Source organism: Brachypodium distachyon, chromosome 1 (assembly GCF_000005505.3).
Source record: "Brachypodium distachyon strain Bd21 chromosome 1, Brachypodium_distachyon_v3.0, whole genome shotgun sequence".
Classification (NCBI taxonomy): Eukaryota; Viridiplantae; Streptophyta; class Magnoliopsida; order Poales; family Poaceae; genus Brachypodium; species Brachypodium distachyon.
The window spans coordinates 42,796,300-42,822,474 of NC_016131.3; the positions used below are offsets into that span (position 1 = coordinate 42,796,300).

Here is a 26,175-nt window from a genome sequence, read left to right on the forward strand (position 1 = left end):
CATGACTCCATCCATCCAGCGCCTCAGACTTCCTCGCCTTCGCATCAGTGTCTACCCAGTCAACTCTATAACCACTGTCACCACTAACTGTACCAGCAATTAATTAAAGAATTCACAATGGATTGCACAGCGGAGGAATCATCTGAGCACCGGGTTAGCACGGCATTGTTGGAATCTGTTTGGCAGTCGGCACACACACACATTGCTGTATCCCCCATGGCCGTTGCTAATGCTAGCCTTACCCTGCTTGGTTCGACGTGATGCCCTCGCAACGTTGCGCCGCCATTTGGAGCCTCCCAGACTTGCGTGTTTTGTGTTTTGTCGGTTTAACCTTGTTCAATATGCTCTTTAGCTCTCGGGACCGCGCCTACTTCAGCTAGTACTACCACTTAAAAAGATGAGACCGGGGAGGGATCCTTATATTCTTCTAAAAGTTATTTCTACCACGAATTGTCACATGAAGAAAAGAATAAAAAACACGTTTTACAAACAAAGAAAAACACTACTACTGTAGGAAATACGGCAAGTTGCATAGAAACTCAGAGAATAGCTTTAGATTTTTCTTCCGTTTTGCAAAAACTTGCGCGATGAAAGGTTTGAGGATATCACACAAAGTTGTGAGGGATATTGACGTACCTTTTCCTTGGTCTTTTTTAGTGTGAAATGTCCAACTCAATCTGGTTGTTCACACGACTCTGAATGCGGATGCTACTCTGCGGGAATGGTGGTGTTCTCTTCCCTTCCAACGGCGAGCCCGGAGGGACTTCCGGACAGAGATCATACTTGTCCTTTGGACCATTTGGAACCATCGGAATGATGTGGTCTTACAATGGAGCATCGCCGTCCTTGTAGCTTGTCGTGCTTCGCCTCTAGGAGGAGTTTGGTCGGTGGGCGCATGCATGACTCATTAGGGGTAGGGTGTCTATTCCGGCCTCGATGGCGAGTGGTTGGATAGCTAGTACGTAGTCCTTTTTTCTCTTCTTACCACTTGGTGGCGTTGTATTGCCACTTCGGCGTTGTACTAACCTTCTGGATCTTCTTCTTTAATCGATGATGCACCCGCAGGGTGGCATTCTTGAAAAAAAAAATTGCTGCTCCATCCGGTTGCTTTGCCCACTAAGTTCTTGTTTCTTTGTCGACAGGTTCACAGCACAGTACTCTCAAGTCCAAATTGTACCTCTTCCTCCGTCCTGACAGTAACATTTAAGAGCCCTTTAAACATCTGCAGTACTCCTCCCGTGTGATCCTTGCATAACTGAAGGACTAATCCATCCTTCTCCACATCAATTCCCGAATACATCTCACAAGCCAACACTGCCATGTACTCAGATCGTCTAGATGAGGGAAAACACGAACTTCTCAAAGAGCTTTGCAATCTTAATCTGTTCTTGCGAGCGAATTTCAGAGCGGAGCGTAATGTATTGCTGCTTCTTCTTCTTGGATGGTCCGCTATCCATGGACAATGTAAGTGACATCTTTATGGTTCTTTACAAAAAAAAAGTTACATTTTTCTTTCTTGATGATTCATTGCTTTGTCTAGAACTAATACTAATGATATATTTGTATCAATAATCTAATAGGCAAAACCAATGAAGCTGGCTGCTACTTTAGTGTGATTATCCTAAGCAGAGCGGAAAAATATAATTGATACCGTCTTATAGTCAATTGGAGCTGCTATAAGTCTACGGGAGTGTCATGCCAAATGCAGGCGTGAGGCGGCGATCCTCCCCTCCTCTGCCTCTTCTTCTTTTGTATTTCTAGGGAACTAGATTATTATAATTACCTCGGAAGAAGAATAAATAAGAGAATAAATTGGATCTATTTTTCCTTTTTTTTAGGCTATTTTCATTTGCGGTTTGGGGGCTCCAACCTGTAATTTCAACTAAGTATAAAAAAAATCACCGTTGGGGCATCACAAAACCAGAGGCGGAGCTACATGGAGGGGAGGGGGGGGCATGCCCCCTAGCCCCCAAAAAACTAAGTAAATAACATGTATCAATTTGGATTCTAGAGTGAGAGTATCCTAATATGCTACATAGAAAAAATATAAAAAATATAATTTCTACTGTTGTATGGCAAAGTTCAGTGTCAGTGTCAGTGTCATGTCAAAAATTCTGGGTCCGAATGACCGCATTGCCCAAACTAAGGGCACCCACTAGGAAGAACGGGCCTGAGGCGACCGTGTATCTCAGGCATATCGCGAGGAACAAGCCTCTGCCGTGCATGTTGAAGTGCAGCTCGGTGATGACAACCCACCCGGCGGAGGCCGTGCCCAGCTGGAAAGCCATGTAGACCTGCAACTGTCACATGAGCGTAAATTAGCCGTTGCAATTGCACCCATAGTTTATAAACTTTGAAGGGTGCAATTCTTAAAATTTGTTGGCTTCCAATTTTAGATCACTAATATTTAGAAGAAGAAAAATCAGACAACTCAAAATGAGAATTATGTGTTTCCTATTTATCATGTGCTTTACAATTTCTTTATATCTCAATAATGTTAGTCCTAAGCATTTGATTTAAGTGAGTTAATAAATCCTTTACATCCTCTTTTGAATGTCACTGCATACATAATACTTAATGGACTGAAATTGAACCAACGAAGACATATTTAGTTTTGTAGTGTGCAATTAGCTTACCAAGGTTTCAAAAAAATTCAAATAATCGAGAATCGACAAAGATGAAGAAATTATACGTACCCACTCGAAGAAGACCATTGGGTACGCGAAGTGGACCTCTATGCCTGCCCAACGGCGGAGGAAAGCAACTGGACGATCATCATAAATGGGCTCATCGCCAGTTCAAGAAAGTCCTCGACCTTGACGGCCACATTCAAAAATTAAAGTCTGCGGGAGAGTTCGTAGCTACCACATGTATGCTTCACACAACGGGGGTGCCTCCGGAGGGAAAGGGGAGGATGACGACCGCCAATGTTGTGCTTGCCACCTTAGCCACCAAGAGGAAGCAATCCCTTAGCTCCATGAAATCTAGTTTCCATTTGATATGATGTAGACAAAAACACACACGGAGAATTAGTGAGATTGAACGAGAGGTAAAAGAGACCGAGGAGCAACACTCGGAGAGAAAAGATATTTTTCTAGCACACACTGCTAAAATTCTAAATGGGCTGGGGAGGGCATCGCCCCCCCCCCCCCCCCTCCCAAGAACCTCCACCTTTTCTAATAATCAAAAGAAGCCCTAAGGATAGAACATCGTCATGATGTTTCGAGCAATTGAAGGGACACCAGCTCTTACTCTTAGTTGGATAGGTTGAGAGCATGGTGAGCTAGTTCTAAGCGACGGAGGGTGCCAGCGAAGGAGACTGTGAAGAGGAGCCTGCGGAGAGGGCTGAGATTGCAGGCGTGCTTTGGCGGCTGATAAAGTTGCACCGGAAGCCTTCAACATTGTCGAGGCTCCATTTTAGTGCAACGACGACTAGCTCGTGTACATGTACATAGAATCGGAGGACGATCACATACCCCTAGTTGCCAACGAGCATTGGTGGCTCCTCCGTTCCTACGGAAAATAGAACCGACGAATAAATTGCCTATCTAGCTGCATTTTGTGTTATCAACTATAATGGTCAGGTCTGTTAATTCCGTGGTTTGAACTTCAATCTGGTTCTATTAAGATCTAGTGGGCTTAATTGCAGTAAGCTCCGCCAGCCCTGAAAAGATAATCATCTCTGTTCTTTGTGCGTAGTAATTCTAAAATAGATCTAAATGGATATGTATAATTTATGTATTTTGCTTTGGTATTTCAATCAAGGAAAACTTTTGGTTGTCCTTAGAAGAAAAAAATGACACTCCTGTTTTACCCATATCTTTTCGATGAATCAAAAGTAGCCCTAAGGAGAACGTCGACATGATATTTCAAGCAATTTAACTAGAGAAAGAAAAAAAAGAAACATTGGGTCTTATCCTTGGAGGTGTTGCTTCTGGATCCCTGACGGCGGAGGTTTGCCTGTAGCGGTGGTCCCGTCCTGGGATGGCGGGTTTGAGCAGCATGGGCTTGCCATTGCGCGAGCCGTTCCTATCAGGGCAGTCTCTTCCTTGCTCCGGCTGTCGAAGAAACCCAATTTTACCTACCTTCTTTTGGCGTTAGGATCTGCTCTCTGTTCGGCGTTGTGGAGTGGGAGGGGGTTCGCTTTGGCCGTTACAGCTTGTTCTTTCTATGTCATGTGTTTGCTTGTAGTCAGAGTTTTTCACACGGTTTAATAAGCCATGTATTGTATAGTTTTTGGGCCTGGTTTTCATTATAAACGGGGTAAATTCTTTCTGCGAGACATCGACCCTCTTGTGCAAAAAATAAATATTTATTACATTCTCTCGTGTAACGGTAGATAGACCAATGGGAGAACAAAAGGGATGTCGCCATGACGTCCAACGATGAAGATGGCCGCCCAGGCGCCCATCGTCTTATCGCAGTTCTCATTGTCAAAACAACAGAAATAGGAATGTTAATTTCTCAGGATATATTGCCGGATGGTAAACCGTGATTCCTGAAGCACGATCCTTTCGGTATATTGACCTTCTCATTTCCACGTGCTCTATGCATCTGCCTACATATGAAACCAAAACTAAAATTAAGAACCAACATACGCACACATAAACGATATTGCTACGGAGTTATTTAGCCAAATAAACTAACCGTAGTATATATGCTCCATCAATGAAATGAGTAATGTTTCTCTCCATGCACGCAGAGCTTCCGCAAGAGGCCAAGCATTCCCAGGCTCCCAGCCCAGCACCAGCCCCTGCCATTACGGCATGCCGCCAAACCTTAAGCCCTTCGCGCACGCCGACGGCTTTCCTCCTCACCCTCCCTCTCGGGTTTACTGCGTGCATGTGCCTCCCGCGCGCCTGCGGCCTGCCTGCCCCACACCTGAATCCGGTGGCCGCCATTAATCGCAGAGGCACCAAGAGGCCCAGTTAATGGCGGCCAAATCCGGCAGCTGCCATGCACAGTGCCTGAGTCCCTCCGTTGTTCTCTTCCGTGGGCGAATCGTCGTGGTGGCTTCTGAATTTCGTGCAACTTTGGTAAAGCGAACACCCGCAAAGAATCAACCGGTTGTCATCGTTTGATGTCTCTGATCGGACGGTTGGAATGATTGGCATCACATGCTTCGTTAGTGAGTACTCTTCGTTAGTAGGTGGATGGATGGTTTTGCTCATAGGGTCGCCAAAGAGCAACTTTTGATTCCTGTGAACTGCACGCGTCACATGAAAATATACCACTACCTGAGAATGACGCCTTCCTACATAGGAGAACAATGCCCTTCTTTTCATTTCATCATGCAAGGGGCTTGTTTTATATATCCATGTGAGAGGATATTGAAAAGGGGTGGTGCGTTTGATGCCCAGTGGCTGGAGAGTAGAGGGGAGAGGACCTCATCACACTAGGCAGGAAAAAGGCAAAGTGATAGGAGGAAGCAAGGCACAAGAGAATTTAAGACAATGATGATTACTTGCACTGCAAATGCACCAGTGCACACTAGCCTTGCAGTTTCAGTTCTCTAGCTGGTCATTAGTTGGTTGCCTCCAGGCTGGAGCTGGACCTTTTCTTGTGGTAGTAGTGTGTTTTGTGCAAAGTGGCTGAACTTTGACATGTGTAAACTATATGAGCTAGGCCTCCTATTCTGTTGCTTCAAGACACCAGCTATGGGCTTGGAATTCTTCGTTAGTTGAACTGATTACAGTGCCTAGGCTAGCTGGCAAGCGGATAAGTTTAAAAGGCCAGTCCCAATCTTGTTTAGAATAAGCATCTGATTTCATTGATACAAAAACATGAGTACAAATGTTCGAACAAACTAAATAAAAACCGACAACGTAACATCCTTACTAAAACTTGAAGTTACTGGATCATAAGCAAAATTGCAACAAACTAAATAAAAACCGACAGCGAACATCCTTACTAAAACTAGAAGTTACTGGATCACATAAGCAAAATTGCATCCTAAATGATGCTGTCACTTAATTTGGAGATATCCTGGATAACAAAAGTTAATTCAAATAGCACAACACGGATACAGAAGCAGGCGGGAAATTATTGGGCACAGAGAATTTTGAAGAGAAACTTTTGAAGTTCCCAGTCACAAGCCTCTTGTGTGGAGTATTGATTTCTGACAGAAGTGGAATGAACAAACAAGGAACTGTTCGCAATCAAAGGCAGTACACCAGGAATATCATAATTCCTAGGTCGACATTTCAGCTTCATACCCATCAATGTATATGACATGAGTTGCCCCAGGTTTTGAATCAAACAAAAATGTAGAATGCCTTGGCTATGTTCTTCATCAGATTGCCAGGTCTGATTGAGCTTCAGGTATTACAAGAAACAAATTAAGACTTCAAGTTCAAAGAGAACCACCTCAGAAGCAGATACAGGATATGTCACTCAGTTCAACAGAATTTGAAGCAACTCAGATAATTTAGATTTCAGATCAGAACACTTGTCAAATGAATGAATGAATCATCAATAACAGAACAAAATTCCAAGTCTTTCCTATCAATGAATTGTACACTGCCACCAATGGAGCCAATTGGGAACCCCAATCAACACCAACCCAAAAGAATCAAAATCCCCCAAATAACCAATCTGAATTCTACCAGAAAAGAACAAGCTCTTCTTTTCTCTGTCCACTCTTCACTCGTCTCCCGGCGCTGCAATGGCAGCTGCCCCTTCCTTCACTGCCCTGTACAGCCGATGGGGAACTGCAGCTAGGTCATGGCGACAAGAGCAGTAGCACCAATGCAATGCCACGCTCCCATTGCTCAGAACCGCATAAAGAACAAAAGAATTGTTGTATCTAGCAGTATGCCACTACAGCTACAAGTTTCCCCCTCTACCAAGAAGACAATGCTGGCCCGGAGGCCGGCGTGGCAGCACTGCTGCCATCTCCGCCGATGTAGAGGTCGTAGGACTTCCAAGTGTGGTCTAGCGGGCAGGGCCTGCCGGCGTCCAGGCGGTCCCAGGGCTTGCCCTTGCCTGACCAATGCATAAGGCTGACGGGGCCGTCGTGGAGCGGGCGGCAGCTGCCGTGCACGTTGTCGCCGCCGAGGCCATGCTGGTTCCAGCGGAGGTCGACAGCCTCCACCTCGCCAGCGAAGACCAGCAAGAACGGGGGCAGCGAGCCCAGCTCATAGATGCGCTTGTCCTTCTGGATCTCCATCCATCGCTCGATGCGGCGGCGGTAGTTGCCGGCTCGCCAGCGGCGGAGGTCTATGACCATGACGCCGGTGTTGAAGTAGCAAGGCGGGCGACGGCGGTCAGCGAAGACACGCGCGCCGAGCTCAGGGTCGGACCAAAAGGCCGGCGTGAAGTAGCGGGAGAAGTTGGCGTGGCAGTACTCGGGCGCGGCGACGACGGCGGCGGCCGGCAGGCGGGTCTCCCAGAGTCGCCGCACGTCGTCGGCGGCTAGCACGTCGGAGTCGAGGTAGATCGCCCGCGGCACGCAGGGCGGGAGCAGGTCGGCGAGGTGGTTCCGCGCGTAGTTGAGCGGCGCCTCGAGCGCGGCGCGCACGGACGCGGAGATGAGCCCGGCCACGGCCTCGGCGCGGAACGGGTAGATCTCGAACCGCAGGGATGGGAACGACGCCGCCACGGCGCGCCGCAGTTCGGCGTCCCCGGGCGCGGCCGCCATGAAGTGGAAGAAGAGCGACTCCGGGCAGGAGGCGTGCTTGAGCAGCGAGTAGATGGCCGCCATGGAGCCCCGCAGGTAGTGCGCGTCCAGCGTCATGGCGATGTGGACCAAGCCCGGGTCGCACACCCCCGCCGCCGCCGCGGGGCACCCTTCCCCGTTCCGGTACTCCGGCGCCTCCGCGAACCTCGGCAGCGCCTCCGCCCCCGCCTCACCGCCGGAGACGAGCACCGCCGCCGCCGTGGCCAAGAAGAGCAGCGCCACTGCCCCGGCCATCATCGCCGCCGATGGCTTCTCTGTTCTCTCCTCCTTCCCCCCTCGGCGTGTTTCCTTGGATTCTTGCGGCGCTTGTGCAGCCTGTGCTGCGCTGTCTCGTGATGGTGGAGCAGTAATGCGGAGGGGGCCGTGGAAGCCGAGGGAGGCCGTATGTATGTATCCGTTCCGCGTCCGCGGTGCGCGTATGGGTCAAGGAAGGAAGGGTGGGGGGAGGTTTCCTTTCTCTGGGGAATGTATCTGTGTGGCGTTAGCAATAAAAGCCACCACGCGGCGGGGCCACCGGAAGAGACTGGTAGAGACGAGGGGGCGGTCTCGTGCGTGTTTGGGAAACGCGTTAACGTTCTACTCTCCGCTGATAATCAGCGCGTTGATTCAGCGACGGGCTGTTGTTTCTCCGCTGGTGCTCTCTGCCTCTCTTTCTTTTGAAAAACAAAAAAAGAGTCGATAATAGCTGTTGCTTGTTTGTAGGAGTAACTGGTTTTTAAAATATTTGTACCGTTGGTTCCATTTCTCTTTGTTGTTTTTTAATAAGCGTTTATTTATTCCAGGAGTAACATGATACCTGATGGCATCAGTAGTAATTTATTCTTGCAGAATAAAACATGTTAGTCAACTTAGTGCTTGTGCACTCGTACAACTGTTTTGATGCTTCACATCTTGCGGCGGTGGCGAAAATATTTTTCTCTCTATCTTATAGATATATTGGGTATCTTTTGCATTATATCTTTCTTTTTCTTTGTCATGCCTACAACGGTCAACGGTGGGTTTGTTTTTTAAAAAGCAATATGAATATCCGGATTCCTCTTTATTAACTGGTAATAATAGTGGAAGAGTATAATATGTAGGTGGGTTTCTCAAATTTATATGGATATCTATTTTGAACTATCGTCTTAAGTGCGTTATATCACTTGGCTACAAAGATTACGTGGTTTATATCTCTTGGCTACAATGAAATGTTTTAAATGTTGGTACTTATATTAGTATGTTTTCTCTCGAGAAAACACATCTTCTTTCTCTCGAGAAAAGCACATCTTCTTCTCTATGACAAAAGCTTTTGAAATTAACACAACTATCTTTTGGCTACGGCAAGGCATTTACACAATTTTACTTGTCTTATTGACATTAACATTTTGTGGCAAGCAAAAGGTGAAATGATTTTATTTAGTGGAAGTTCTTAGAGTTCAACATTTTGTCTCCACTCTCAAACTTTTGAAAATTGATTAGAAACTGAAATAAGCACATTACTAGTACGTGGTGTAGTAATTAACTAAGTTAATAAGACTCGGTAGTTAACCTTGAAAAGTTTCCATTTGGATACTTGCTGTCGAGCGTTTATGTCCCAAACAGCGCTAGGATGAGGCTAGTGTTTGCTCAAAACCGAGTGCACCCATAACAGATGTCGGGTTGACATCTTGTTGCGTCTACCTCTACCTTTTTCACTTGAAGATGGTGATATCTCAAAGGCACCATGCAACCACTGGGATGAAGAAAAAAGAAAAGGAACACGAAAACCCTATAAAAAATGGCCCGTCTTGGACACTTCCTTGCATTGCTATCTAGGTGTATAGCAAATATTGAACCACATATGGTTTTTGTATCCTTGATGTCTAGGAAATTTTTTTCTGTGTGTTCTGATTACCATTTTTATTTTTACAATAGGGATAGATAAGTGGAGATCTTTTACAACCCGAGCCAATAATGATGAGTTAGACACACTGTATACCATTGTTTTCCAAAGCTATCCAATTCCGTTATTGCACTTTAGGAATGAAGAACATGTAAATTAGATACAATGCATGAAAATTCTACGAATAACTTGTTGGATACAGAAAAAAAAACAGCTTGGTTCCACAATGAATAAAAAGAGGGACCTAAAATAAAATTGTGCGGAATACAAGTGAAGGCAATCCTGGTAATCTATACTCCACTACCTTAAAAAGGGGGACCTAAAAAACCCAGCTCAGCCCCACAATGAATAAAAAGAGGGACTTAAAATAAAATTGTGCGGAGTAAAATTGTATAGATTTTTGTACAAATACATGTCAGTTAATTTGGGTCGGAATGAGTATTAATTTACAGTTGGTGTCCGCTCATCCATAACTCACTATCAATGGGCCTAGTCCAAAATACAAGCTAGAAAGCTAGCAGCCTATTAGCAATGCTTTGCCCACTCAAAAGAGAATGAATGGGTTAGCCCAAAATCAACAACGAACCCTTAAAGAAATAAATTAAGATGTTCTAAAAAGGATGATTAAGAGGATACTTATCAATGGTTTCGAATATAAATAATTTGTGAAGACCGTCGCAATGCACGGGACACTTATCTAGTCAAAATATATCTACAATTGAAGCAATCCTACTAATCAAAATATATGTACTCCCATAAGTAATAACAATAAAATAGTCCAATTGTATAAAAGGAATGAATTACTCCATCCGATCCATATTATTTGTCGAAATATTACATGTATCTAGACGCTTTCTAAACATAGATACATCCATATTTGGACAAATTTGAGACAAGTAATATGGATGGAAAAGAATAATAAATTGGTGCAAAGTAACGGCGAAACCCCAAAATAAGCAAAACCGTCGTGTCGTCGTCGACAGTGAGGAAAATGCGCCTTCGCAGTAAGCAAGTGGGTTGAGTATTCTGTGTAAGCTAAGTTCATTTTCAATCCACTTCGTGTGTGTGGGTGTGCACGCCAAGTCGCCAAGAGGATGCCCGCGCAGCTTTTCCAGGATCCACAGGCTCACAGTAGCATCAGGCATCAGCAGCAAAAATAAATAACCGCGATGTCAGGCGAAAAGGCGTGGATCTAATCTAAATGCTGTCAGCGCTCGGTCGCAGCGTAGGAATCCTATGGGTTCAGCTCAGCTGTAGGCCTGTAGCTTCCCTACAACTGTTCCACGCGCACCGACGACGACAGCTCACGTTGTGGGTCCCCCTGGCCAGTGACAGCTTTCCGCCGCGCGCTGGATCCGTGGGGCCGGAGCCGGGCCTGGCCGCCTGGGGGACCTAAACGTGGCAACCGCGTGCACGTGTGTACGGTCTGTGAAGATTGTCAGGCTGGGATTAGTTGAGTTTGAGTTTAAATTAGTGGGAATCAGCAGGTGAGGAGGTGGTTTCCGAGGAGATTTATGTCTGATTCTTGGCACAAGCGCTCCCCCCTGATTTTTTTTCCTCCTTCTTTTTAACCGGGCTGCAGACACAAGTGTATGAAATCAAATCAGGCCGTGGCGGTAGACTTGCTGGGTGAGAGAAGCGTCTGGAGTGTTCGCGTGCTTAGCACAGCTACCGTGGTGACGTAAGCACGACGCCTGTGCCTCCGGCCGCGGCCTGGCCCACAAGGAAATGGAGAAACAGGTAATGTGAAAGGGCAGCTGGATTGATTCGCTTTCGTTCAACGAACTGAAAGCGAGAGAGAGAGAAAAAAAAACACTTGGTGCTAGCTGGACGTCTTGCTTTTGGCATGGGCACACATTTGGCAGCAGCAGTGGCCAGCTGGGCTGAGCTCACAAACAGACACGTAAAACGCTGCACTCGCCTCCTTAGCCCGACCAGCGTGTCACTTCCCGACGGCCGGCGAGGAATATATGCTCTGGGAGACAAGACACTGACGAGTGGGCCCATGGGTCGGTTATAATTCTTTTATAATCTTCCATGTCGATTGTATTGCGGTATGCTATGTCCGTGTCCAATTGTATCTTCTCGAAATGGGAGACAGGACGCATTGAACACCACTAGCTAATGACAAGATGTGCAATCACACGAAAATGAAGTGACTTTCGTGCTTTCTAGCTACTATAGGTCCCATGTGAAGCGTGTCGTATAAGAAAAGGACGTACCAGAAATGTAAAATATGTACCATGCTGAAATTGAAGAAGAGAAGACTTCCTATCTCCGACTTTGGTTAAGAGAAAAAATGGTAAGAGAAGATTTTATCACAGGGTGTGACTTTATCTAAGCTATCTGATTTTTAAGTAAAATGCTTAAATTTAAGTTGACAAATCAGACTCGTTGAATTAATATCTGGATTTCATTTTATGCTTCTTTTTTCATCAACTGTTTCGAATTTTAAAGTACAAATCATATCAAATGACTGGGGAATCAACTTATTTCTTACTAAATACAGACAATTTAGATATAACAAAATTCTTTGTTATAGGACAACTCGTGACCTTCACATTCATATTATGCACGCTTGTATCTATTCTTTCTTAACTAAATAGATGAAAGATCCGACGACGAATCTGGTGAGCAATCTCTAGGAAAAAAGATACGTGTAATAACTTTATAAATATTAAAAAGAGTAGATAGATTTTACTGGAATATACTTCCTCATTACGAACATCAATGACCAGAACTCACACTCCACTACGGACGAGAATGCTGTGTCAGCAGCCTCACCAGAGGACAAGAAGAACGCCATCGACAACGGTGCAAGTAAAGGGAACAACATCGGCAAGAAGAAGAAGGTGAACCAGCGTGGTGATTTTGCACAAAAAAAAACTTGAGAAAATCGAATAGCGGCCGGCGGTCCTGGCCGAAGCCGACGTGGCGTGTTTAAACCTCGCCGAACCGTTTTTGAACTAAATTGACACAGTAGTTCCAGTTTAAGAGTTTGAGTGTGTGTTTTTCGAGTTCGTGGACTAAAGTGCTCATTTTTGCCGAGTTCATGTACTAATGGAGTATTTTACTCTTTTAAAAATGTTGGCGTATTTAGTTTCATTAAGACAAGACTTTGATCAATAAGTTATTAATATGTAATTACAAGATAAGATGCTTTTTTTTGAAAATGAACCTATTGATAAAAATTTCATGTCTTAAAACACACGTATTAACAAAATAATTTGGTCAAAACCTTGTCTTGACGAAACCAAAATATGACAACCTTTATGAAAATGCGAAAGTACTATTCATGATCACTGATTCTTATAACTTTGAGAAATGTAATGTTGTCCATTTGCTAGGCAAGATCCATACAGGTATTTTACTTCTTTTTTTCACCAGGGAACTTTCACTGACTCGTGATTAAACTAGCCAATCATGTACGCAATCCTAGTGGCACTATACGCAGAGCTGAAAAGCGCTATTCCACTAGCACTTGCTAATCAGGGTCACATGTGTATGGTCGTGAAAAGGAAGGTTGTATCCTCAAGAACACGAATGGTATCACTTCGCGCAAAAAAAAGAATGGTATCACTTGCAATTTACTGGTCACAGTTTCCTGCGGTCACCAGCCGTAACAGATGCTTGCTTATTTTACAATTTACTGGTCACAAAATCATCTCTTATTAAACTAGCCAGGCTGTGTATATTTCGATGGATTACCGTGATTCAAATTTACAACCGGCACTTGCTTATTTTACCATTTGGTTGTATAATTTTTTCTTGGTTTCATAGCTATTTATTTGTTCCCAAAAAGGGGTCGTCCCTATGGTCTCTGCATGATCAACGTCCACAACCTTTATGTTATTAAAGACACAAGTAACATTCAAAACTCAGTTATTATAATTCAAAATGGCAACAAGTTATAAATAAATATACTCCTCCTAACCAATCGCCCCGGTGTCCTTAAAACTCGTCAAAGAGACACCCTGTAGCAGTTTCGACGAGCCTCAGATCATCTGTCTCCCCAGGTCGCATGTTCGATCTATCTGCTTTTCTATTCTACGTAGTAACAACGTGATAGCAGCAACATACGGCACCACCGCACCAGCCGCCGCCGCATTGCCGCAGTAGCTTGTAGCTACGCCTTCATAGTTGAGGACCTACGCCTGGCCTTCCACGCGTCACGGACATTGGCTTGGGCAACACCATTAGTTCCTCCAGCGAAGTTGATGGCTAAAAAATTATAAAGTAACTGAAAATCCCTATTCCCGACACGGTGACGACCGAAACGTGACGTTGTCATCATAACGAACTTATATAGGCTAGGCATATAGCGTGCAGGAAATACTTATGGAATAAAAGTTGACATCCGGGGCATAACGCGTCGGTTGTTGAGCCTTCTTCGCAAAGTTGCAAGACCAAAGCGTCTGTTGTCGTGTATGACCAAAATGATGAACCGCGTGGTCGCGTCTCCGGGATCGCTCTCTAGCTAGAGGCCGGGTCACACACTGACACATGCCTCGAGTCGTCGCATGATTTGACTGCTTGCTTGGCATATGCTTGCCCGGGGCGGTTGGGGGCTGGATCAGAAGCGCGCTGGAACACGTAGCTGGTAGCTCGGCGCAGCGTAGTTCTGTCAGTTGTGTCAAGGGAAGAGCCGGGAGAAGATTATTACCAGTACAATCTGTATTATCCGTCGTGGCATCTGTTTTCGTTTGCCTCTTTCGCTGAAACTTGATCTCGTTTCTCAAGAGGATCCGCTCCCTTCCTTGCTTGTCGTGCCGGCCCGGGACAGGTCGAGTCGAGTCGATCGTGTGGACGACGTTTTCTGGGTTTCTGACCCTAATCTTCAGTGGTGGCCGCTTTACAGCTGTTTCATATAGGAGCACCATGCCCGATGACGTACGACGAGGCGTGCAATTTAATACCACAACGTGAGACGAGACGAGACGCGTACCACTACGTGGACGAGCGACGAGACTTCCGGGCCTCCTCCGATGCATGATCTGAAGAGAGGAGATATTATACGATGGCTAACGAAGTGCCGACTAATCTCCGCGCGCGCCGGCCGTTTCCTTTGGCTGGATTTGCCGCGGCAAACGGCACGAGCAAGGGCACGGGCACGGCACGCATGTTTCCGTCCGCGGCAAACGTCACATGCAGAACAGACCAGACCGGCCGGCCACCGAAATCCACAGGGATGGACTTGACCTCGATCCGCCAGCTGATAAGTCTGTCCTGACAAGGACGTGCACGTATGTTGGACCACCGTATATTCCTTTGCCGTTTCCTGTGTTCCGCCCGGAGATATCTCTGGATCGCGCCGCAACGGGACGATATATGGAGAATCGGATATATGACAACAGCAATCCAATACGGCCTGGTGAAAAAGACAAGAGATCGATCTGCTGCCAGGCCGGCCAACGGCTACAATTTCGTCATGTTACCCTTCCGTCCGGTTTGTAGCCACGCTGGAGAGTGAAGCGAGCCAGATGGATAACCACGTGGGTGATACACCAAAGGGATGGTGTCATGCTGTCATCTCGCCGCTACTCGAGTTGAGGGTTGCTTTTTTTTAGGAGTAGAACAGTTTTTATTTATTTATTTATTTTTTTGAGGGGAAAGGAGTAGAACAGTTGAGGGTTGCTTTGGCGCAAAAAAGAAAGAGGTTGCTTTTTTTTTTTGAGGGGAATAAAAAGAGGGTTGCTTTGGCGCAACACGAGCGACCTGCCTAGAACATTCCCAAACCATGGGCTCATCCGGCCCAGTCAACGTCACGGGCAGGCTAGGCCTTATGCGTTTCTACAGAATGGACAGCCCAGGTTCCCCTGGAGAAATGAAAAATAATCTGAGAATAGCGTGGAGCATCAGATATTCAGATACGTGCGAACAGTTCGCCAATAATCGCTAAAAATTGACATAACGAAAGAAATTTTAAGCTGCATTCCCAAACTTATGTCCACAAGTGGGGGGAAATGACTACAATGCAATGTGACACAGAATACATACAGGATTATTTAAGCAGCAGAGAATGCACATTTCCAGTTCTCCAACAAGGAATCCCTGGTCTGTATTATCATATCTCCCCAGCACGTATCATACTACTAGTATAAAGATCCAAGCTTTTCGTTTGCCAGCCTAAGGAAGAACGGTTCTCACCACTTTCCTGTCCACCCCAAAAGACTGCATCATGGCAAAGAGATTATTAGTTAAGATGGGCCGTCCCATGCAATTCTTACGGTGACTAGCTAGTATTGTGTTTTCTCCAAGCTAGACTGAAGTGGCCAATTCTAGCGAATGTCAGTTGCAATAGGTTATACATGTCAAATGATGCATGATCCCAGCAAAGCCCTTGGAATAAAGGTGTGATTATATTTAACTTTGAAAACATGGTCTTCATGAGTCTAGGTTCCATAAACTAGCACTAATGATTTTCTTTACTGAAACATCTGGATTCTGGAATTCTTAAAGAATAATCCTTGACATCTGCTTACCTCCAGACCGCAGTCATTGACATATACATTTTTGAATAGCTCAGACGTATCAGGCATTGGGCTTTCCTGCAGGTATTGAATTGCGCTGGCACTCGTAAGCACAATTAAATAGATGTAATAACCTTTCAAAAATAACTAGCTGCATTTCATACCTTTGCTTTAGCAATTGCAGTGTCAACTTCCTTCCTAATTTCCTTTTCCATGTCCTAGAAGAAAAAATGGCCATAATGAAAAAGAATATACAGCTACTTAAGATTTCTCTATTTATGACACCCACCAGAGCAGATCTCATTCTAGGATTTGTGCTTTGCGATACTTTTTTTCTAGTTACAAAACAATACCTTGAGCTCTTGGGCTGTTGCCAAGTCATGGGTCAATATCAGCTTTCTGACACGCTCAATTGGATCACGCTCCTGTTATATCATGACACAAACAACTGATGTCAGAAGCTCAATCTTTGTTGATAGGTGGAACATAAATTTCAAGCGGAGAGCTAACAGCCATCTTTACCTGTCTTATTCCTGCAATCTCATCTCTCGTGCGGTAAGTACTGCCTGGATCTGACATAGAATGACCATGGTATCTGTATGTGTCCATCTCAAGAATCTAAAACACCAAAAGAATACATAAGAACTGTTAACTAGCAGCTATCTAATTTAAAACTATAATGAAAATTTGACCATAATATCCTAAGTATTTCCACATAGCGAGAGAAGGTAACGACACCAGCTTTCTGCACAAATATTTCACCAAATGAGTAAGACTCTGTGTTTCGTTTTCAATGAAAACGGAACTGGGTGGGGGCCTGTGGCTCTAAAAGATATTTCACCAAATTACACAAAGTAAATTGCACACATCCTGAAGCATTATGGTAGTAGTGGACCAAATGGTGGTTAACAATCAGACCCTTGATGTGCTTTTGTATTCACAATTTCCCTTTTTTGGAAGAAAATATATAGAACTAGAAAAACAAGATGCCTATGAAGAACCATGAAACAAAAAAGGATAGGCAAAATATATTTGACAAAATCACAACAGAGATCCTCTTGTGTACTTCAATTTTTTTCCCTTCACTCCCAGTTGCTCTATCTAAATATTTGTGTTTTTTCGCGAAAAAATAAATAAATATTTGTGTTTTGTGCCCCAGAAGAAACATCTTGTGTTTTAAAATATTTGTGTCTTTTCGAGAAAAAATAAATAACTATTTGTGTTTTGTGCCCCAGAAGAAACATCTTGTGTTTTAAGTTAGTTATACAGTTACCTGGTCTCAGTGCTCTTTTTTTTTGCGCTGGAATAGGGGGATTTATTGAAGATCAATAGAAGTATTACAATCTACGGCACGTAGTTCAGAAAAAACTTGAGGCGGCTCAAGTTGCACAGACGCAACATCTACACCTCTTGTAGCTAAATGAACTTGCTTATGAACTACTCTTACGCCCTCCCTACTCATATGAGACTTTCCTTTACCATTATCAGGTTTCAGCCGGATATGGCCTAGGGTTTCCAGATAGTTGACGAGGAACTTAGCACTCGCTTCCACCGAAGCTTTACCATCTCCAAAGACCACATTGTTCCGCAGTGCTCTTCTTTTTTTGTTTGAACTCAAGTCTGAGTACTCTGTTTGGTACAGTTCCCTAGTCACAGTTACTATTACTCTCTTAGTCAAACTTGTCCTTTATCATTCTTCTAAAGAAAAGATCGGTCCTTCATCAACTAAGTGGAGTAGTAACTAGGAAACGGGATTGCAAAGAAAACAGTTAGAAACATGATATCTTAAGTTATCATTTAACTGGTTTGAGGATTTAGTGTTGTAAGAACAACATTCTGCAATGACTAACTGACCAACTTGCAGTTAAAAAGTACACCTTGTATATATGAAACGATGGCTGTAGATATGAGCACTTCCCAGTAGCAACTACCATTTGGGTATTCCAGCCCAACCCAGGATTGATCCCCTAACTTACATACATGCACAAAATCCAAACGATACAGAAGCTCCAACTTTTCTGAGGACTTACAATTGGTCCATTTTCAAGAACATGTTCCTTGGCAAATTTACAGGCCTGCTTCACAGCAAGAACATCCATTCCATCAACCTGCATCAAACACAAGATAGCAAACCATTAGTATTTAGTAGTCCACCTAATGAAATACTACAAACACCAGGACCAATTTCCAGCTCAAAATTTTCACTGCGAACAGGACCCTTGCACCAAAAATCTACTGGATCCAGTCAGAGATGATGACAACATGTAACAGAGCGGCGTAATAACAAACTTATTCGACAATCAGAACGGCCGGATACTGTGGTGGTTCATAGTATGGTATTCAGCTCGAGAGGACACATGATTCACTGGGTTCATGGTGCGGTATTCAGTCCGAGAGGACGCGAAATACAAACCAACATTGCACCTAATAACAAACTTATTCGAAATACAAACAAAATTGCATTTAAAATGCTCATCAACATCACAATAAGCAGTCCATTTCCTATGCAAATGAACTACAAAATAAACGAAACAGAGAACAATCCGACTCTGTACCTTCAACCCAGGTACATAGTCCCCGCGCTTGTAGTATGCCGGGCTCTTGGAGGCCTTCCACTCGGCCGTCCCCATCCCATCTGAACAATTCAAACAGTTCATATAAATCACAGCACCGATAGTAATAATTTGAAATGGGTGCAGACAGTAGTAGCAGAACCCAACATACACAGACTGTAAAGAAGAACTCACAGTGGTTGTTCTCGCAGACGAGTATGACGGGGAGCTTCCATAGCGCGGCCATGTTGAGCGCCTCGAAGAGCTGTCCCTGGTTTGCGGCGCCATCGCCGTAGAGGTCGAAGGTGACGGTGCCTTCCTTCCTGTACCTCTGCGCGAAGGCGATGCCGCACCCCAGGGGCACCTGCGCGCCGACGATGCCGTGGCCGCCGTAGAAGTTGGCGTCCTTCTTGTAGAAGTGCATGGACCCGCCCTTGCCCCTGGAGCACCCGTCTTGGCGGCCCATGAGCTCGGCGAAGGCGGCGACGAGATCCCCGCCGCGGGCGAGGTAGAGGCAGTGGTCGCGGTATGCGGTGATGATGGCGTCGCGGCGGGTGATGGCGGCCTCCATGCCCACGGCGACGGCCTCCTGGCCGTCGTAGAGGTGGCAGAAGCCCCGGATGAGCTTGGCCTTGTAGAGGGAGTCGGCCGCGATCTCGGCGCGCCGCATCAGCGCCATGTCGCGGAAGAAGGCGAGGAGCTCGCGCGGGGTGGTGGAGACGGTGCGGGGAGGCGGGTCGACGAGGTGGGGCTTGAAGGGGAGCGAGGTCTCGACTGTGAGCGGCTCCGAGGAGTCGGAGACCGCGCGGCGGGCGAGGTCGAGCGTCGGCGCCGCGCGTGGGGGAGCTGCGCCGGCGGGGTTTAGGCGGCGGAGGATGGTCGCGGCCATGTTGTTTGTTGTGTTGGCGTGGCGACGGCGACTCGCTGAGGCGAAGTACTATGTGATGCTCTGCGGGAGTAGACGGGGAGCGGAGCGTGGCGAAGGTAGTTGGGGAGGTGGGACTTTGGGCAGGGTGATCGGGCGCCGCCGCGTGGTGCGGATGCGTGGCGCGCGCTTTGGCGGGATGCCGTGGCATCTCGGATTGGGCGCGTCGGCGCGTGTCGCGCGTTCACGGGAGGTTGGACACAGAAATACGGAGTAGCTCTTTCCGTTTTCGCCGTTGTTCTCAATCTCCCACCTATCTAATTTTCACACGTACAAAAACGTGACATAAGATGAAATACAAATGACCGGCCCCGGATTTATAGCAGGGTTTTTTCCAGAAGCACTGGGTTGTTCTGGTGAAATCTGATATTTGTGCTGCTCTTTTAAAATTCCTACAAAATGGTGAATTGCCTGTTGAATTAAATAAAATTATCTTAGTTCTAAAAGTTATATTATCTTCAGAATTTATCTCAGTACCGGCCAATAGCACTTGGTTTAATCCAAACAAAGGAGATCTGCAATACACCAACCAACGGAACAAAGACATAAAATTCACGAAACTAATTATCAGAATCCAAGCAACTGAACAAACCAAACGTTTCGTGTACTTGTTCAATTTGCAATTTTAAATTTTCAACAATTATATCTTTTAGAAAGAAAAAAACAAGAAAACGATAAAGAAAACTATAAACAATAAATGGAGACAAGATTAAAAGCCTATAAAAAACTTTAGCCCTTTCACCGTCATTTCCTAGTACCAAAAGGGAGTGTTTAGTTTCAATAGCAGTTTTTAGCAATGCATTAGCAAAATTTAGTAGAAAGTTCATGATCAACACCAACACCGACTGGATTTCAGTTTTCTATAACACCCAACACTAGCCAAAATTCAAAAGAACTCAGAAATTTTAAGACTAAAATTGATGCGAGATAAAAAAAACTGAAAATTGATAATTATAAGATTAATAGAGTAGAACTGAAGAGTGGAAGTGGGTAATAAAACTGAACACTAACAGACAAGACCGACAGAAAGAAATTTGTACTTCAGGATTCAAACTGATTACTGAAACTGAAAACTTAAAAACTGAAGACTGAAACCCAGGAATAAAATTGAAGACGACTAATAAGAGTCTCAAACTGCGAGTGAATCAGAGAAGACACATGAAGATCGACAAGTCTGATACGAAGACCAAAATATGCAAATCTAAACCATTAAGTCGTAGCGACTCGGAGAGCAACAGGAGCAGCCACGTTGACGGCTACTATATATATGATAGTGTGCTCCTCGGGGATTTGGTTTCCTGCTGGTTTTTTGCTGCAAATTTCTCACAAGTAAATAAATTATCTCATTTCTCTTGTTTTTTCCGTTCGTTCCATATTCGGCAGAAGTAATACGTTAATGCAATTGCGGGCTTGATATTTGACATCACGGCGGCCGTTGCTCCATGCAAATGAGGAGGATGGCACCTAAGTCGATATCCACGCCACCTTGCTGCGCATCAAATTTATAAAACCGATTGCGTTAACTCAAATATTTTTTCCCGATAGGCTTTAATTTCTGAATATGTTTTGCATATCTAAATGAAGCATATGTATTTTTAAACGGCCAGATTGCAGGGACTAGATTAGGGAATATTGCTGCCAAAACTTAGTCCGAGTCCCGACTTCAGAATTTTTTTCAGGGTATGACATTTTGGGCATGCTCTAGATGTTTTAATGTCGGATGTCAGTAGATGCAAATGCAAATGGTGTCATTTGCATCATTTAATTTTGTTTTTATTTCTGCACTTGTGTTATTGATACCAACCTGGACTGTGTGGTACTTGCTTGGATGTTTTACTTTCTTAAAGGCACTAACAAGTTCTAAATCTTTGGTTATCGATCACTGTTTTATTTAGTTCCGATTTATGAAATGCCAAGGGCACATGGCTATGGCATCAATTTATCCTTTAGCGGTTTCTCACTCTTTAATATTACATTTCTAGGTATACATGTTTTTTTTTGGCATTCATATTCATTTAAGCATCATACTGCGATGCAGGAGATGTTCTACGCAAGATGAGAAGACGTATTGGTAGGGCTGCTGTTGATGTCTCGGGAAAATAAATTGGTGATGGTGCTTGATGCCATATTAATGGTTGGTGAATTTTGTATTGATCTTTTACAGTTGGTTTCCAATGTTTATTGTTCTATTTAAAATTGTCTTATTAAATTATTTGCCATCAAAATACTGCTTGCTTATGAATTTACCAATGGATTGATCTTGTGTGAACCACTTACCTGGTTATATTCCTTGATATGATTTCCCGTGTTGTCCAGTAATGCTTATTTGGTATGGTCCTAATTGTCTTTCTAATATACATGTCAGGCCCTTGAATACCTTGTTGATAATTACTCCCTCCGTTCCATGGTGATCTTTGACAAATGGATGTATCTATTCTGAAAAATTGAAGCGACCCACATACTACCCTTTCGAGTAATATGGTGATTTTTGACAAATTAAAGATGAAGTGCGGCCTCATCAACAACATATCGATCAGAATAGTACAACAGAAGCATTGCAGCGGTCCATTATTACAAACTTATATTACAAATCCATACAAACTGAAGTGCCAACACAAAGATCTTACAAACTGATTCCCAAAGTACTGGGAATTTAAAACTGGGAACTTAAAACCGTTCTGTTTGGTACAGCAAAAGTAATACTACACGCTCGTCTCACAAAGCTACTAACTAATCTACATGTCATTGCTGTCTTCATGGTACTCGTAGTAGTAGTCCACTCCTTCGTCAACTTTCGTTGAAGGTGGCTTTGTTGGTACTTCTTCTCCAACTTCGACGTACACCACTTCTTCCTCTGCCGTCGGCTCACAACCTAAACAAAGGAGGTTTACATAGGGGATGAGTACGGAAGGTACTCAACAAGTCCAGAGATATCAACTGGTGTTTGATGCATTGTATACTGAGAATAGAGGTGTTCTCCAAAAAAATGCATTTTGTAAGGTAAGAGAGTCAGGTTATTATTCAAAGAGCTATTGATCCCTTGTCTTACAGGCTGCTAGAGTCCCCGATGGACTCCTTTCCTGCCGCGTTCATAGTTCCACCCAGGAACATGGAGTGCAGGTCACACTTTTTACACTCTGCAGAGGTGCGTTACTTTACCCACAAAGGACCAAGCGTCATGGCGTTCATGCCGTCGCACTCACAACTAGACTCTTGAATCACAAAGCTTTTTCGCTGTCTTTCTGCCATACTCCACGTCGTAGTCCCGCTCAACAGGCCGGGTACTACCGGTCTCATGCTGATGCTACAGATCCAGCACATTGTAGCTGGTCCCAGACCAGACTACCTTCCTAGTAGTTGATACTACAGATCCAACTACCAAGGTCTTGCTCTCCCGGGGGTAGTATGGCATAGGACAAGGGTACTTCGGCTTTGCCCTGCCCATACAGGGTATGTAGTCAACGCGGTCGCTACAGCGCTTAAGCACAGGTAATCAATTGTTGTTTAACCTTATATGAAAACCCATTGTAGTGGGACCCGCCTTCCATTGTGCCTTCGGCACCTTTCCAGAGTTCCACCACCCACCATGATCACGCCCAAGGATGGCGGTCACTATTCTAATTGATTCACTTTAGAAAATAGGTTTTCATTTTGTGCAAGTTATAGAAGAGATGGAAACTTTGTCAAACAGTACCAAAGGACATGTTTGCTTGCTGAACTCCCGCTTCTGAAAAGAGAGAAAGTCCGATAAGGACTTGTTCCAGAAGTTGTGCATTGAATGCATGTAATGCAGATGATTATGCTCATGACATGCTCATGACATGCTCATGATAGTGCTAAATAAATTTTATCACAGCAAGAAACTTGAAAACCTGCATGTACAATTTTAAGAATTTTAGCTATTGTCATTGAACCTTTATTGTGATTTAAAGCATTAAAGCCAATTCAATAATTAGGTTCTGGTTTATTTTGGTTTGACAACTCCCTTAACAAATTTCCTCACTCACAGAAATTTGGTGAATAGAAACAAACTGACCGAACTGGTCTCTCTAACTCAACTTGATTAACTTTCTAGTTCTGGACATTTGAGTGTTAACTAACTAGACAATTGGGATTTATCTCTAGTGGTTGCTGCTACTGGACATTAAGGATAGCTGTGCATAACTGTGCTACTAACCATCTACTGGATACTAACACTACTCTGCAAAATGGTACAGCTCACCTTATGGTTCTAAGCTTTTGGATCCTGGAACTAAACAATTACTTGGCATGGTTATCTTACTCCTAAAACCTGACCTGGTTCCCCACTAGTTGGTGTATTAAAGCTTTGCAAAGCTTAACCAATAAGTCTACTAAAATCTGGGAACAAAACATCTAGCTGTAGAACCTGTTGGTGGTCTTTTGGGTTCTAGCTACATTGCACTGGAACCTGAAGATATGCTACAGTTCACAGGAGCTTGCTATGTCTTTGCCCAAGAAGTTACAGGCTACAACTACTAGCTCTCTAAAGTTCAAAGTATTGAGGTTCAGTTTAATTTATTTCTCACACTTCAATCAATCCATCATGCAAGAAAAACATATATAAACACAGAGCAATCAAGATGACAGTTAAATGATTAAAGGCTGCTGTCATAATTCAGAGTTGGCATGCATATTTTCTCAAACAACAAAACTGGAGAGATATAGACACTAGTAGGAAGTAATCTTTGGTGAAAATAATTTCCTACAGGAATATGTACTCTAATATGTGTGTATACTTGCTTCAACAACCTGAACATCTACTACAAGAGTGTAGCTTCCTTCCTGGGTGCTGTTTATTTTTGCTTGACCAGATTTCAAGGTGCTAAAGTACAAGTACTCTGAAAAAATAATTGCCAGGCCTAAAGCTGGATGATAGAAATTAATTGTCATTCCTCAATCTAATTCTCTCTACAGCTTAAGCACTCAATCCTACAAACAAGGCATGTATTTACACAACAGTCATTTAGATAGACTAGGAAGTAGTGCTTGTAGAATTAACGATCTATGCTCACAGCTTCTTTTCTGAACATTAAGCTATTTCCAAAACTGAACTGTATGCATGTGTGTGTGGCACACCTACATACACAGGTTGACAGTACAAAATTTGACAACAAGAAAGCATGGTTTCCTGTGTAACCTCAAGATGACATTAAAAATCTGAAGTAAGCTTCTACTGTAAACCCAAAGACTTAATAAGAAAGCAATACCTCACTCTGTTTTCTACAGAGAACACTAACAAAAACAAGCTGAGGTTTTCTCTAACTCCTCTTCAAGCATCAGAACAACACACAATCAAGCAACACATTCAGTTTTTCCCCTTGGACAACAAAAAGTAGTTTTTCTCTACTCTCAGGCTGTACCTTCTTGCTCTGCTCGTCCTCCTCCTAGCTGTTCTGCTACTAAGCACTTCTCCTCCAGCTGCACCACGACTGTCCCTGGCCTTCTCCTCCCTGACTCCTTTTCTTCCCAAGCCCCTGCGCTCTCAGGTGCTCAGCTCTTCTAGGTCGCAGCCATGGCCTCCAAGTCGGGAGTTATGGTGTGGGGAATTTTTACACTGGTGAGAACTGTGGAGAAGAAACTATCGCTAGCTTGGGTCGATTCCTAACTACACCCTTCTCAGGATATTTACAAAGGTCACCACGTGGCTTTGGTATGGTGCATGGCTGTGCCTCAGCTGGCCAGCTCCTGCTAGTGTTAGTGATATCTTGTACACCTGTAAAACTGTGCAGAGGGCAAGACTTTGGAAAAGTAATAAATAAATTTATTTCTCTGACCAAAAAAGATCTCTATCTGTAAGATTGGTTTGCATAAATACCTTAGTATTATTTTTAGTAGTCATATTCATGGTCTTGGCCATGTGCCCCTCTGATATTTTCTAAATCAAAATACTTAATGGGAAGTAGTTTCAAATTAAATACATACGTTTCACTTTTGATGCACTTTCGCCCTCGTAATTAACACTGCGAGTTAAGCGAAATATGCCAGTGAAACTACTAACTTATGTGACCCTGCGGTCTTAAGCGTTAGACGCTGAAGGTCGCGACTTCTTTCTGGTTGGAGTTAATTATTCACAAACATCAAGCATACAACACTCATAAAAATAAACAAGCACAAATACTTAGTGGAAATAAGTATTCACTTAAGTTTTTCTCTTCTTGTTGTAATTGATTTTCAGTTTAAGTGAATAAAAAAATGCTTATGCACATGCGTATGCAATGCTTGATGCACAACCAAGTCTATAGCTAAAAACAGGGTTCTCACAAAAAGTGTCTAGATACATGTAAAATTTCGACAAGAATTATGGAACGGAGGGAGTAGATGTTAATGTGCAAGGAAGGTATGCTTCAAAAGTTATAATCAGTGTTTTTTGCTTTGGGGTCTATTTTAAGGTTTGCTTATATCTTGAATGCCAGTTTGAGATTTTCAGATAAGGAAATCATTTGTAGAAAATAAGAACTACATTAATTTTTAGTAATTTTCTGTCACGACAATCTAATCATTTTTAATTATATATGGGCTGGAAAATGCTGGATAGCATGACAAAATCAGATGGCAATTGAATCTTTTAAGGGTATATATGTTAATTAACAAACTTGTGATGCTACAATATACTTCAAAATCTGGGTTTTTCTCTCTGAAATTTGGGAAAGAAGATGGGTGGCTATCAG

At 43.8% G+C, this 26,175-nt stretch overlaps 2 protein-coding genes and 1 long non-coding RNA gene across 3 annotated transcripts; all 3 read right to left on the reverse strand.

Annotated features, from left to right (window-relative positions):
- Window positions 1–726: 726 nt before the first annotated feature.
- LOC104581597 lies at window positions 727–24,945 on the reverse strand. Its single transcript, XR_729621.1, has 4 exons — window positions 24,868–24,945; window positions 23,206–23,213; window positions 4,508–4,511; window positions 727–739 (listed from the first exon to the last, which is right to left on the reverse strand). It is a non-coding gene; the product is annotated as an uncharacterized LOC104581597 (long non-coding RNA).
- Window positions 6,408–8,101, reverse strand: LOC100846892 (probable galacturonosyltransferase-like 9). Its single transcript, XM_003563959.4, has one exon. It carries the CDS (start codon window positions 7,913–7,915, stop codon window positions 6,842–6,844), a length of 1,074 nt encoding a protein of 357 aa, XP_003564007.1. The 5' UTR covers window positions 7,916–8,101; the 3' UTR covers window positions 6,408–6,841.
- On the reverse strand, window positions 15,421–19,571 carry LOC100821082 (pyruvate dehydrogenase E1 component subunit alpha-2, mitochondrial). Its single transcript, XM_003563960.4, has 8 exons — window positions 18,757–19,571; window positions 18,565–18,644; window positions 18,040–18,117; window positions 16,532–16,627; window positions 16,363–16,434; window positions 16,174–16,227; window positions 16,022–16,087; window positions 15,421–15,710 (listed from the first exon to the last, which is right to left on the reverse strand). The coding sequence occupies exons 1-8, from the start codon at window positions 19,448–19,450 to the stop codon at window positions 15,666–15,668; spliced, it is 1,185 nt and encodes a 394-aa protein (XP_003564008.1). The 5' UTR covers window positions 19,451–19,571; the 3' UTR covers window positions 15,421–15,665.
- Window positions 24,946–26,175: the final 1,230 nt, after the last annotated feature.

What these genes read in the sequence shown, in the direction of transcription:
- LOC100846892 (XM_003563959.4), bottom strand. Translation starts at nt 7,915, where the DNA reads ATGATGGCCGGGGCAGTGGCGCTGCTCTTCTTGGCCACGGCGGCGGCG.
- LOC100821082 (XM_003563960.4), bottom strand. Translation starts at nt 19,450, where the DNA reads ATGGCCGCGACCATCCTCCGCCGCCTAAACCCCGCCGGCGCAGCTCCC. An exon ending in ACTATGTACCTGGGTTGAAG is followed by an intron (nt 18,118 to 18,564) that starts GTACAGAGTCGG and finishes TGTTTGATGCAG; the next exon opens with GTTGATGGAATGGATGTTCT. An exon ending in TTCTTGAAAATGGACCAATT is followed by an intron (nt 16,628 to 18,039) that starts GTAAGTCCTCAG and finishes TTGGTGTTTTAG; the next exon opens with ATTCTTGAGATGGACACATA.